At 36.7% G+C, this 13294-nt stretch overlaps 1 protein-coding gene across 2 annotated transcripts; it reads left to right on the forward strand.

Moving 5' to 3' along the window:
- The first annotated feature begins 6474 nt into the window (after positions 1–6474).
- LOC139137207 (uncharacterized) lies at positions 6475–13044 on the forward strand. 2 transcript variants are annotated; one of them, XM_070705193.1, is made up of 5 exons: positions 6475–6755; positions 7374–7619; positions 9021–9257; positions 10049–10171; positions 11727–13044. In XM_070705193.1, exons 1-5 carry the CDS (start codon positions 6545–6547, stop codon positions 11735–11737), a joined length of 828 nt encoding a protein of 275 aa, XP_070561294.1. In that variant the 5' UTR covers positions 6475–6544; the 3' UTR covers positions 11738–13044. The 2 variants fall into 2 exon arrangements, with proteins under 2 accessions (XP_070561294.1, XP_070561296.1); XM_070705195.1 differs by lacking the exon at positions 11727–13044 and having other exon boundaries at positions 9021–9285; positions 10049–10173.
- Positions 13045–13294: the final 250 nt, after the last annotated feature.

Genomic DNA, 13294 nt, shown 5'->3' on the forward strand with positions numbered 1-13294 from the left:
AAAATTACAGAAAAATTAATGAAATCAGTAAAATGTTACACTGAAATTTTGGTGGGAAAAATTACAGCACTCAAAGGGTTAAAGCATACGCATAGTAATCGAAACTAAGTGCATTTGGCCTAAACCCCCTCCCCTCCTCAACGAAAGTTTGGAAGTGCGAAAATCCAATCAAGCCTCATTCTGTATCATACCTACAATCGGTAATTACGTCGCTATGAATATTCATTTTTTCAATCGGGTTCGAACCACAGGCGCTCATTAGCTGGATCATGTTGTCTGCGTAAATAAATCGATTTTCGGCTCGATATATCGATCCCGTAGTGAATATGCTATTAAGGTTGCAGTGGCGGGCATATCGACTACGAGATCGATAGATCAAGCCGAAAATCGATCTACTTGGCAGACTACTCAGCTATGGAGCGCCCGTGGTTCCAACCCACAACATACAGCATCCATCACCTAGTGTACAGGCGGCCAAGACGTATTGAGTTTTTCTTACTGTTCTCTATCAGTTTTTTCCTTTTTCTTCATGCTCTGACTGATCAAAGAAAATCCCTTATAAGTCCGCGGATTAGCATAATTAGTAGTGTTGACTAATTAATTACAAGATGTGTATATGAGAGATAAACGTCCTTGTAATGGGGTGTAAAAGAGTCAAGAGGTTAGGTTAGGTTATACAATCATTTTATGTACTCCGATCAGTCAGAGCATGAAGAAAAGGAAAAGAATTGATAGAGAAAACAGTGAGAAAAACTCAATACGTCTGGGCCGCCTGTGCCTAGTGGAGAAGCAACAGACGGAAGTACTCGACCAAATCACGCATCCGCAGGTAGAAAGAAAGAAGGACCTTCTTTCTTTCTACCTCCCCACCAACACAGGCATACGCCCTCTAAAATCAATCTTTGTTCAGCGCCAACTCGACAATAACGCAATGTATCCAAAATGGTAGTTACATTATTTTAAAATTATTTACATTATTATTGCACTGAACCACATCTATGTCAAAAGAATATATTACATATTACTTTATTACACACTATATCTTCTATGGATACAGTATGGTTAAAAAAATAAATAGTAATTAACAATGCATCCATAATAGTTGTTACGTTAGTTTACACCGTGCACTAAACCACATGTATGTCAAAAGAATATGTTATATGAACATTGCAAGTGCCGCCACGGCCCTGCACCTGGCACATGTAGGCCTACACGCCAAACAATATAGCGTGATATTTTGCGATACAATAAAACGTGGAGTGAGATGTTGATATAAAAACATGTAGGTAGTGTGATTTTTGAGCACGGTAATCGAAATACAGCCAAACCCCCTCCCCCCTAAGGGAGCGTTCAGTTATTATGGCCAGGGATGGGCCGACAAATTCTCCCTGCACAGAGTCAGCCAAAATAAGTGAACCCCCCTACCAATTGCACCAAAAAATTGATGACCCCCTTTTAAGATGACAATAATTCCATGACCCCCCATTTTGCTTGCGTAAAGCTGAACACAGTTATTCAATATTATTACCTACCCCCGGCCGTAATAACTGAACGCTCCCTAAACGCCGAAGATACGTTTGCCGTGCGCGTGTTTTAATTATCCACGCCCCCTTATCTACCACTGCACTAGCTGTGCACAAAGAGGGAATTCCCCTGCCTCGTTTTGAACGAGGACAATAACGTAATCTGGTTCCCTGCACCATTCTACTGCTGGCTGCGCGCTGGCTTCGTCGCTGTTCATGAAATAGAGACCTCGACCAGTGCAGCAAGTAATGGGGAGTATCTAGTCGGTAGTGATACGTACGTACGTAGCATTTTGAATATGTTTCATGTGTCGTTCCGTCAATTATTCAATTTCTTATTCAATTTATTGTTTTCTCTTATATTTATCATTTATTTATTAATTTATTTGGGTGTTTGTTGGATTATTTATTTATTTATTATTTGTCTGCTTATTTTGTTTGATTTGTGGGTTGTTTTGTTAACGTATATTTGGTTGTTTTTTGTTTTGTTGGTTTATCCTGGGTTCCCTGTGGCATAACTACACAAAAGAAGTGTTCAACCTTTTGAGACATGGTGCAAGCAAGGTCCTGGGGAAAACTTTTTCTTCCGATGGATGTCGTTTTAGTACTGGCAGAGGTCTGGTCATTGTCATTATTGACTATCGAACGTAATTCAAAGGTTGTAAATTAATATATATATATATATATATATATATATATGTATATATATATATACATATAAACGAATTACTTGAAGTACAAAGTAACGAAATCTATAGAATAATTTCATTACTTTGTACTTGAAGTAATTTGTTTATTTATAATGCTCTGCTTAACATCGAGCACTGTAAATTCCCCCGAGGACATCTGTATACTTCGATATTATATATATATATATATATATATATATATATATATATATATATATATATATATATATATATATATATACAGTAAATTATAGTTTAGTGTAGTTTGTGTTTATGCTGTGAGTTTAATTACGTATAGGCCCTAATGCTACGTTCCAACTTTCTGATACGTAGCTATACGTATCAGAACCTCGGAACGTAGCATAAACTCACAGCATAAACTACACTTACAATCCAGTCCACATATAGCTGTATTATCGCAGCGGTGCGTCAATCGGGCTCGGGTCAATGTAGCTGTGGGCCCGGGGCTGTGGGTCCATAGCTGTGGTGTTTTCGGACGGGATTTCCGCCTTTTACGGGCTGGTTTTGACTTTTAAGATTTTTAACCCCTGTGGTGGCGGGGTTAAAATAGTAAAAGTCAAAACCAGCCCGTAAAAGGCGGAAATCCCGTCCGAAAACACCACAGCTATGGACCCACAACAGCTAGCACAGGCTCTAGAGTCAATGCAGGCGAACCGCTAGCCGCCACTGATACGATTTTATTGTATCAGTGCGGCTAGCGGTTCGCCTGCATTGACTCTAGAGCCTGTGACAGCTAGGGTCAATGGTCGTCGCCATGAATCTTGACCGGAGCGCAATCGATATAGAACTTTGGCAATCTCCACACAGATATTGCCCGGTTAGGCAGCAGTGCGGCGTGGATAATTCGAACCAAGCTAGAGGGTGTCCGAGTCCTTGACGGCGCGCGCGCCCCCACCCAAATACATCTGTTCAGAAAACAAACTATTGAGTATCCCAGGATGTGACGTTGCAAGGCGTGACGAATGATGTCATGTCATGTGACAGCACGATCGCCATCGACAAAATCGACACGGTCACTGACCGTGATATTGATAACCTGTGAAATGAAGGACATGCATATGCGCAAGCGCAATGATACAGCGGACTGGACGGTGAGGACATATAAAATGAATTACGGCATGAAATACCGGTACGAACCGGTTAATCTCTGATTCGTCTGTACATTATTCCATGATTCTCATCGTTTAAACGTCCATGATTGTACTTACATTTCCGCGAGTTCGTCAGTCAGTAACAATTAGGGCCTTAAAGCTGACCACCGTTATGCAGTTCATGAGGTCGCTCACACTCTCAGTAAGTGATTGAAGATTTCTCTCCCCCAGTCTCAGGTTCATCTTGTTTTGCCATCATATGGTTATAATGCTCTCTCCAGATATCTGTATAATGCTAATGGCCAACTTTTATATAGAATAGATAATACATGTACCGTACGCGTACGTAATTCATGTTTGGGTACTGTGCTGATCGATACTTGTATGCCAGATCACACTCGTTGGTTGTCATAGGTTGTGTATTATAGCGAAATTCATTATATTTTGGTAATGAATTTTGGTTAAAAACAGAAATTTGGTGATTGTTAGAGACGGACGTATGCAGGCAGGGGAGGTACTGACACATTGATTTTCGATTTAACAGCACAACTCACATTGAAACACGAATTTTGGATCATTCATGTCTATAATTGTAAGTTTTTGGGGGTTGGGGGCACTTCCACGACCATATCATCACAGTCCCTCTATCCACATCATAAAGACTCAGAGAATATCTGTGTTATAATATAATCTTGACATTTGGGTTCATTTTGGTAATATAGAGAAAGTCGCAGGAGAGGGTATACTAAGTGGAAATTTGATAGAAGTCAACTTCTCTCCTTATGGATCAAATATATTTTGTTGTGCAAAGACAATACTTTTATGGCAATATGGCATCAAAATAAGTTCCTTTACTGCCGTTCTTTCTCGGAACGTTATTTTATTTTATTACAAGTCATTTGTGACTTATTTTCCAACTAATTATCTAACAAATCATCGTCGCTAACTTATTGTTTCTTGTCTTATTTGTTCTCTCAGGTTACTTTCATAGTGCTGGTAATATTTCCTCTCGGTAGGAGCAATCCAATATGTACACAGACAATTTCTACATGAGGGAAGATGCTGCAATTTGTTGCCCTCCAGGTGAGTGAAAGTTTGCGTTCCACAAAAATTTACACTCCCTAAAGACTCAGTGTAAAGCAGTGTTCGCGGTGACTTTTTATCACTCGCGTACGGCATACGCATTAGTCTGCTAAAATTGCGTAATGGCTGGATTTGAGTGCGTAATTTCACTTCCGCACTCGATTGATGAAAAAACTGACAGCAAAATACAATGTGCCGTTGAATAAACCTACACTACATATTCGGATTGTACGATGTAACATTATTTTAATGAAAACAGTTTAACGAACAACTTGAACAATGTTGAAACGTAACAGCGAAGGGTATACATGCAACCGTCAAAACACATCGGGCAACCCAAAAGTTAGAGTTATGGCAGCTTATCCAGACGGTTTCTGGACGTTTCGGCACCAAGTCGTTTCGGCCCAAGACGTTTCGGCCTTCCAATTTCAGGCCCAAGTCCTAGTCGTTTCGGCACCGCAACCCAAGACGTTTCGACACCGCTGAAGGCTACCTGTGGGAACTAGTGCTGGAGCGTAATGTTACAAATCTGAAAGTACTAAAAAGTATAGTGTCAACTAACATTCACGTACATGCTTATCTTTGTGAGAAAATCATATCATTTCAAATCTGTGACACAAGTTTATCGATATCAATAGCCGCCGACACGGCAAAAGTTTGAAAGCGGTGAGGAAACAGCACGGCAAAATTCACACAAAATGCACATAAAGTACTGGTCAGAACGCAAAGGTCACGCTTACGAATATGACGGATCAGTCAATTACTAAATAGTTTGAGAAAAAAAAATTGAAACACAGATGCCGAAACGTCTTGGGTTGCGGTGCCGAAGTGACTTGGGACCGGAAATTGAGAGGCCGAAACGACTTGGTGCCTGAACGACCAGTTACCATCCAGACACTTCTGCAGTGTTCAAAATTTATCGGGATTCCGACGAGCTCTACCAATGAATCATTTTTCAAAGTTGAAAGAAATTAAAACAGATTTGTCTGCTTCGACGCCATGCTGCATGTGTGCTTGATCAAAATTTGGGAACAGCGAGACGCGATGATCGTGCACGGTTGGCATTTATATAATTTGTCGCAACATTTCTGTCAATCACTCACTTTCAGAAACTATCGCTCGCCTGAAAATTAGCAACGTAATTCATAGGCACAGCTGACATGATAACGTGCCTAACGTGATAACGTGTGGACTACGATGCCGATTTTTCAGACAACGCCCAGAGAATCCGAACTTTCCACACAAAATGAGTGATTGACAGAAATGTGTTGCAACAAATTTCGTCTGGTTGTCGCCTAAGCTCAGTCGTGGGGAGTGCTTTCGGTGTTATCGTTTGCGTATAGATAACGCATAACGATGAAAAAATGCGTAGAGAGTCGATTTCAATGCGTAAATACGCACGATTTTTGCGTAAACGCGAACTCTGGTAAAGTATTAATTAAAGTAGCAATGCCCGTTGGGGACTGCAGCTATTGGGACTCGTAAGTTTTACACACCTTTCAGGTCTTCGTTTAATGCTTTTGGAGTAAGAAAAATTTTCAGACCCATATTTTTTTTAATTGAAAATTTTTTTTTCTCTGTGAGTTTACACAAGGATGGTGGCCATTTTGAATTTCAGATATTGGTAAATGTCAGCCAATTTGTTTCTCTAGTACCAAAGTTTGCATGATGACCCCTTATATTTGTTCTTGATTTGGTGAGAGAATGGTTGAAAGTTTCGTTGAGGAGAGTTTGAGCAAAAGTTTAAGTCTTTCACTTTCGAGGTGCATACTACGTCAATTAATAATATGAAGAGCTTTTAATTTAAAAATGATAGTCTGAGTGTTTTGACAGTAAGGCAGAGATTTCAGTGATTTTGATGCCCAAAACTACCAGAAGTCTTAGATATAATGGTAGATACCAAATGGGCAGATACAGGTCTTAAATTGCACCCTCAGTTATAACTTAATCGTTTGGATGTTTTTGGTGGTCACATGTATTATAATCTTTGTCACCTGTATGTCATAATGGTACCCAGATTAATGTATCTTTATCAATTACATTTTGTTCTATCTTTCTTATAGGTCAAAGGGTAAAGGACTTTTGCTTGAATAAAGAAGATGACAGGATATGTGTGCCCTGCCCTGAGGGTTACTACATGGACCATTGGAATTCCCTCCGTAGGTGTTTTCCCATTGATTTGTGTGATAAAGCGCATGAGTATACTAGGATAAAAGCCAGTGTTGATGGAACCAGCGACAGTGTATGCGACTGTGTCAATGGCTATGAGTACTCTATGTCTGGTGAAATTTGTATTGAATCAATGTCTCCCACAAGAGATTATCTACCATTGGTAACCACTCGTCATGGTAAGTGGAATGCTCTCAAGAACTTGAGTATGCTTCGTTCTTCATCAAATACTCTTTGTTCATAGGATAAATACCTTTTGCAGACACCCAAATTGAATCTGACTTACTATGGTTGCTGCTCATTCTTTCAGCAGCTCCTAGTCCTTTAACCCTTTCTCTAGCCAAGACATAAAACCTCTCCCTATGTCAATACCTACAAAAGACGCTCAAAGACTTACATCTTTCAGGAACATTTTCATTCTCGCCACCACTCAAAGTGCTGGGGATTGTAAAACTTTGTATATTAGGTGTTATACACATTCGTTTGATAGATGGATGGATAGCTGAAGACAATGGTTATGATGAGGGAGGGCAGCACTTGAATCTTAACCCTTTCACCCCCAGTTCTCTGTATACAGGTCCAACTTTACCATAGAAAACAATGGATTGGGACAAACCATGGTGGTGAAAGGGTTAAAGTGATTTTAATTTCAACCACCAAATTTTGTTGAGTAGAATTTTGATAAACCACAAGAGGATAGTAGAGTACAAATTTATCAGTGCTATAGTCACAGTTATATCTAAGCTTGTAAAGATGCCATTGTTTTAAGCTGGCCACTATAATGTGTTCTATCACAGGAATGACAAGTCCTTCGCACAGTGTGACGGAAAACAATGTGGATGGCAGTGTTGTCACAACAATGCCCTCTGCGAATGACACAAGAAGACAAGATGGAGACAGAAAGAAGGAAACCACAAAATTGCCTTTGGCAATTGGATTGAGTTGTGCTGCCGCAGTTTTAGTCATTGTTGTAGTAGCAGTAGAAGCGATCTGCCGTAAGAGAATTCAGCAGCGGTGCTGTCCAGGGAAAAATCACCAAAATGGTATGTATTTGCTACTACCAACAGTTTGCATTTCAATCTTGTCAGATCTCCTCCCTCTTGTAGTAAATAGAACAAGGTGACTGAATAGATACCCTGGATTTTATTGGCTTTTAACAACTTCCTACATTTTTCATTAGTTTTTATTTATTATATACATAGTCTATAGAAGCTATTTGTACATGTATTTGTCCGGTGTCAGTCTGTATATATGTGAGGATGTCCATCCACTCAAATATAGAACCAAAGTACTTACAAACTTGTTGTTTTGTGTTCAGATGCGTCATAGGTATACAGCAAGACATGTTTTTCTTTTAATGATGTTGTCAAAAATATGTAAATGTGCTAAGAAATAGCATTTTTGGTTAAAAATCTTTCTTTTCTTAACCGCTTGTCAAACGGCTGTAGTGTTTGGTATAAAGGTCCCTTGGGATGACCTTATGCAGATTTGTACAACCTATGATGAAATATGTATAGGTTTTTATATTAGGCAGTTTTTGTCATTGTTGGTCGAAAGTTTTTTAAAACTCTTTTGTTTGTCAGACAGCCAGTGGATGTCTGTTATATAGGTCCCAAGGGATGGCCTTGTTTAGGTTTGTTCACATTGTGATGAAATATGCAAATTTGCTGAGGCAGTGTTTGTCATTTCAAGTCCAAAATTTTACTTCTCATTAACTACTCTGATAAATTTAAATGTTTTAAAACATGATTCATGATCCTGATTATGGTTTTAGTCTTCTCATTTCAAATTCAGGCAAAATTAGAGAGATTGTTTATTATGGGCAATTTTGGTCAAAAAGTCATCTCCTCACAACTGTTCATCTGTTTGCTTTGAAATTAGGTGTAGATGATCCTGGGGATGACCTGAGAGCAATTTGATCACTCTCAGACAAAATTAGCAAGATTGCACTTTAGGGTAATTCTTGCAGAGTAGGTTGCCATCTTGGTATAATCTATAATGTGTAGTTGTGCTAAAGTGAATACCCCTATGTTAGTGTGTGAAGGGAGTGTTGGTGATGCATGGAACAGCCTAGCGAGTAGCATATATACTTTGTCATTTTCTTCATTCCTTTTCAAATCGATCACATGACATAAAGGTCTCTGTGTTGTGACATGCCGTGGCTGAGGTAATGATACACTGCATGCAATTACATGGAGGCTGTGTAATTTGTAGTGGTGATACAACTTTCATAATCAAATGATAATTCTGCGATGTGAAAACAACCAGTGTATTTTCACATCATCAGTAGGTATATATGAGTAAACTGTATCAATAGTGCATGTTCTTGTCTGTTCAAAATACTACGGCCTGTTTGAAGACATCTTATTGTATCCCCATGCTCTGTGCATTCTATTTTTAGACAAGTTTTACAGTGTTGGTCTTTCATATGTACACCATTTCAGACCCTGATCGGATATCTGTACAGATGGAAGATTTGACTGTCAAACAAACTGACAGTAGACCACAAGAGCTTCATCGCAATCCGATAACATCAAATGGATTTTATCCAATCAGTACTGTGGAGAATGAAGACAGCGACAATTATGACGATGGCCATGGTACAAGTGTGACGACATCACGTCCAACAAGTGAAAATTCAATTTTGATTTCAGAGTCCAGTGGCATCCTGGAGGATTTGTGTATGTAACCCTAAATAGTTTCAAAAAAGTAACTATCTATCTATCTTTCTATCTATCTGTCTATCTATCTATTTTACCATAAAAATCCTTACAATTCGACCGTAGAAAATAATCATGATTTTAAATAATCAAATAAATTATCAGGAAATTAACAAAGTCAAAATAAGTTTAGTGGTTGAATTATTAGGGATTTCAACTTTTTTTACAGTTCATAAATGATATGCTTTCCATCTGGGATGATTGAAAAATATAAAGGCAACTTTCCTGAAGTCACTACTTAGACATATTCTGTACTGTATTGTGCTGTGTATGTTATCATAAGTAAAATGTATAAAACAGTTTGTCATGATAGGTTGGTCGAATTATTAGAGATTGGGAAAGTTGCAATTTCCATTGGTGGTCGAACTGATTAGGGTAAAATAAATTATGTTTTTGAGAAAAAAAATAGGGTGTTTAAATTAAGATGGTGGTTGAATTTATATTGCTTTGTTTTAATGATGTGTGTATATATATATATATATATATATATATATATATATATATATATATATATATATATATATTCCTGTGTTCAAATTGATATGGTGGTTGAATTTATATTGTTTTGTTTTAATGATGTGTGCATATGATATATATATATATATATATATATATATATATATATATATATATATATATATATATATATATATATATATATATATATATATATATATATATTCCTGTGGTGAACTGAACACTAAAAGTAGGTGACTTATTAAGTCTGACGCGTATGTCTTGTACTGTTTCAGCCATGCCTCAAGTTGATACACCCTTCTGTATGAAAGAAGATGACAAAACTATCCTGCGCAAACTAATGCCTGAATTTGTCAATGGCACTGCCTGTGAGACAAGTGTTGGACAGGATGTCAGATGTAAGTATGACAGCAAAACCTTAAAGTCATGAGGCCATAGTTTTTAAAGAAGAGTGATTCTGAATTTTGGTTGATAAAGTTCAAACTCGTGTGTTGGCACACTTTCTTGACTGGCTCATTGTTAATACAATATAGTACAGGGACTAGGGTAATATTAGGCTCAAAATTGAAAGCCTAAACCTTTGCTCTAATTTTCCTCAGGGATACTCATAACTATTCTCTTTCAAAGTCAAGAATAAAAATCAGGGATCTAGATGCAAATTTTTTGAACTATCCTAACTTTACCAATATTTGAAATAAAAGATTGGCGCTGGCACCATTCCTTTGTTGATTCTTTAGAAAAATTAAATGTTCAATTTTCACTGAAATAGGCTAGTGAACTTGTACCATTATTTGTTTTTCCTGTCTGTATATAAATTAGGTACTGTATTTGTTCAGTCACAGAGTATAAATGTCAAACATTTTAATTGCTGGTGAAGTACTAGTGTATAGATGTATGAGGGCCATAATGCAAATTTGATGGAATGACTGGTCATATCAAAACAATGATAGCATCTTATATTATAAGATACTTTAAAAAATACTTTGATTTAAATATGATCAAATCACATTGTACAGCAGGGGTATTTTCCGAGGTGGGTAGAGGACAATATGAAAACATGTGATGTATGATGAATACAAACTCTTGTCTTTTTTATATGGACATAATATTCCACCTTTTAAAGTCTGATTTTACCAGTAAACTAAAGACTAAATATTGTTTCACAAAGCCTTGTAGGTAAATCATGTTATGCAATTCTTGCTACCTTAAGTAGCTTTGTCATGTGCTAGTGGGCTATATGATGTTGAAATGCATTGTTTGTAAAAAGTCGACTTCTCACAACAGCAAGAGTTTGAGAAAATGATCTAAGAAATACTTTTTTAACACAACTATAATTGCTGTCATGGCAAAAAGTTTTGTTTTGTTCATGAAACTAGCATAACTCACTCATCTTTTCATCTTTTTAGGCATTTGTGGCATTAAATTCATGTGAAACCGAAAAGTTTACTTTGGTTTAGTAATCTTGTATGTTTTACCTGTAGAAATCTGGCATGTTGAAATTAGGCTGACTGCGTGAAACTTTTATAACTCACTTAGGTGGCACAATAGTATTTGGGGTACGCAGAATTGTTTTCAGACTTTCGGTATTGAGGCATGCACAACCAGTATCTCATCAAAGTGTACATTGTTGTACAAAGTGTACATTATTTTACATAACTCCATAAAACTGGTTGTCTGTCTGACTCATGACATGTGTAATTGTGTCATGTTTTCCCAGTGTTTGTATAAAATTGAAGTAAGGTCATGGGTCAAATAGCTTCTAATTGCACCAAAAGTGTTCTGAATTGCATACTGAAATTGACTTTTCAATGAAACTCCATAGGTTGTATGTATTATGATGACTTTACTTAGTATTTAGATTTCTAGAGTGATATTGCAGTAACAAGTTAATATATTATATAAAAAAGTTAATATATATATTATATATATTTATATATTATATATTATTTTCAGGTGTACTCTGAAGAAGATGAAGCCAAGATCACAAACATTTCACAACACATTCATGGTCAAAGGCGACAGTTGGTTGGAATTCTTTTGACCAAAGGTGCCGGTGCATTTGATGGTTTTGTCACAGTTCTAGAAGAAGTTTGTCCACACCTAGCAGACAGACTTAAAGAGGAGAAAAACAAGCAAACTTCATCAACTAACTCTAGTCATAATGACTTGAATGTATGAACTTGTGTTCTGAGCTACACTTGTAAGATTTTCATGGCACATGGAACTATTGGATCAAATACATGGTGGACATTACAAAGTCAGCTTACTCATTGACCATAAAAGGAATATAGACATAAACTTATGCAGCAGACAACATAAGTACATTTATGTTTGCTGTGGAATGAATTTAGGTAGACCCAACTAGAGTTGGCAGTCTTCAAGCAGACAATGAGAAAAATGTAATGAAATGTTGATAAAAATTCAAACTGCACTCAGGTCAAATGTCACATTCCACTCGGGTCATAGGCCACAAAATTTCATCTTCAAGTATCAGTCAGAAACAACAAATATTGTGCTTTTGTTGCCGTTACAAAGTGTATGGCATGTTCATATGATAATTTTAATGAATGTGAACCTTGGCGTATTTTTTGTCAGCGTATTGAATCAATTTTCTAACTATAGAGTCTTTGTAGATATTGGAAATGTTTATACACACAATTATGTATACATTGAAATAAGTCTAAATGATTATACAATCAGTACTACTGCTGTTTGTTTTTTATTTGTTTGTTTGTTTCAGAATAAGTATCTGTGATAAAATAGTAGTCTTTTACAGTCGTATTTTGTTTTCATTTCAACATAGAATCATATTCAAGAGTAATTTTTGCATTGCTGTTTTTGATGCACCTAAAGTCAAGAGATCGTAAATAATGGGCAAGTTCCATTCCCGCCCAGTTTGATTGGTATTGTTTCTTTTGCACATAAATTTAGTTGTAAATTTGCCAATAAAGTGACCCATATATGCAGGCAGGCTAATGTGTGTCCATCTTGAGTTTAGCTACATTTCTAATAATAATCAAACAACAGAATGTGTTTCATTTTTCACATCATGCCATGGTGCAGCATATCTAATTATTTTTTCCCATTTATTTTTATCCTATTTATATTTCATATTTATTTGTTGAACTTTCCTCCTTTCCTTGCCTATACATTTACATGAATTTGTACAGACAGCTTTTGCAATATACAGATTTAACTTTGATGAATATTTGTACACATAGCAATACTATTTTTAGTATCATAAAAACTGAAATATATAACCTATTTTATTATTAACGGAAGAATAAATGAATATTCAAAATGTTCATTCTTCACGCCTTAGTTATTTACCTGTTAAAGGTAGAATGCGCCTCACAGACAGATAGTTGGACTCAAATTTCTACAATTTTTTTCTGATCTACCACTTTTTAGGGGCTCATTTTAAAGCTCTTGGAGAAAGAAAAACTTTCAGCATTTTAGTTTTTGGAGAAACCAAAATTTAATTTTTCCCCCATAGAGTTAACACAAGAATGGCAGCCATT

The sequence above is a fragment of the Ptychodera flava genome, chromosome 7, assembly GCF_041260155.1.
Source record: "Ptychodera flava strain L36383 chromosome 7, AS_Pfla_20210202, whole genome shotgun sequence".
NCBI classification, from domain to species: Eukaryota; Metazoa; Hemichordata; class Enteropneusta; family Ptychoderidae; genus Ptychodera; species Ptychodera flava.

Coding starts and splice junctions, on each gene's coding strand:
- LOC139137207 (XM_070705193.1), top strand. CDS start 6,545: ATGGACCATTGGAATTCCCTCCGTAGGTGTTTTCCCATTGATTTGTGT. Junction 6,756..7,373: donor ATTGGTAACCACTCGTCATG/GTAAGTGGAATG, acceptor GTTCTATCACAG/GAATGACAAGTCCTTCGCAC. Junction 9,258..10,048: donor TGGCATCCTGGAGGATTTGT/GTATGTAACCCT, acceptor GTACTGTTTCAG/CCATGCCTCAAGTTGATACA.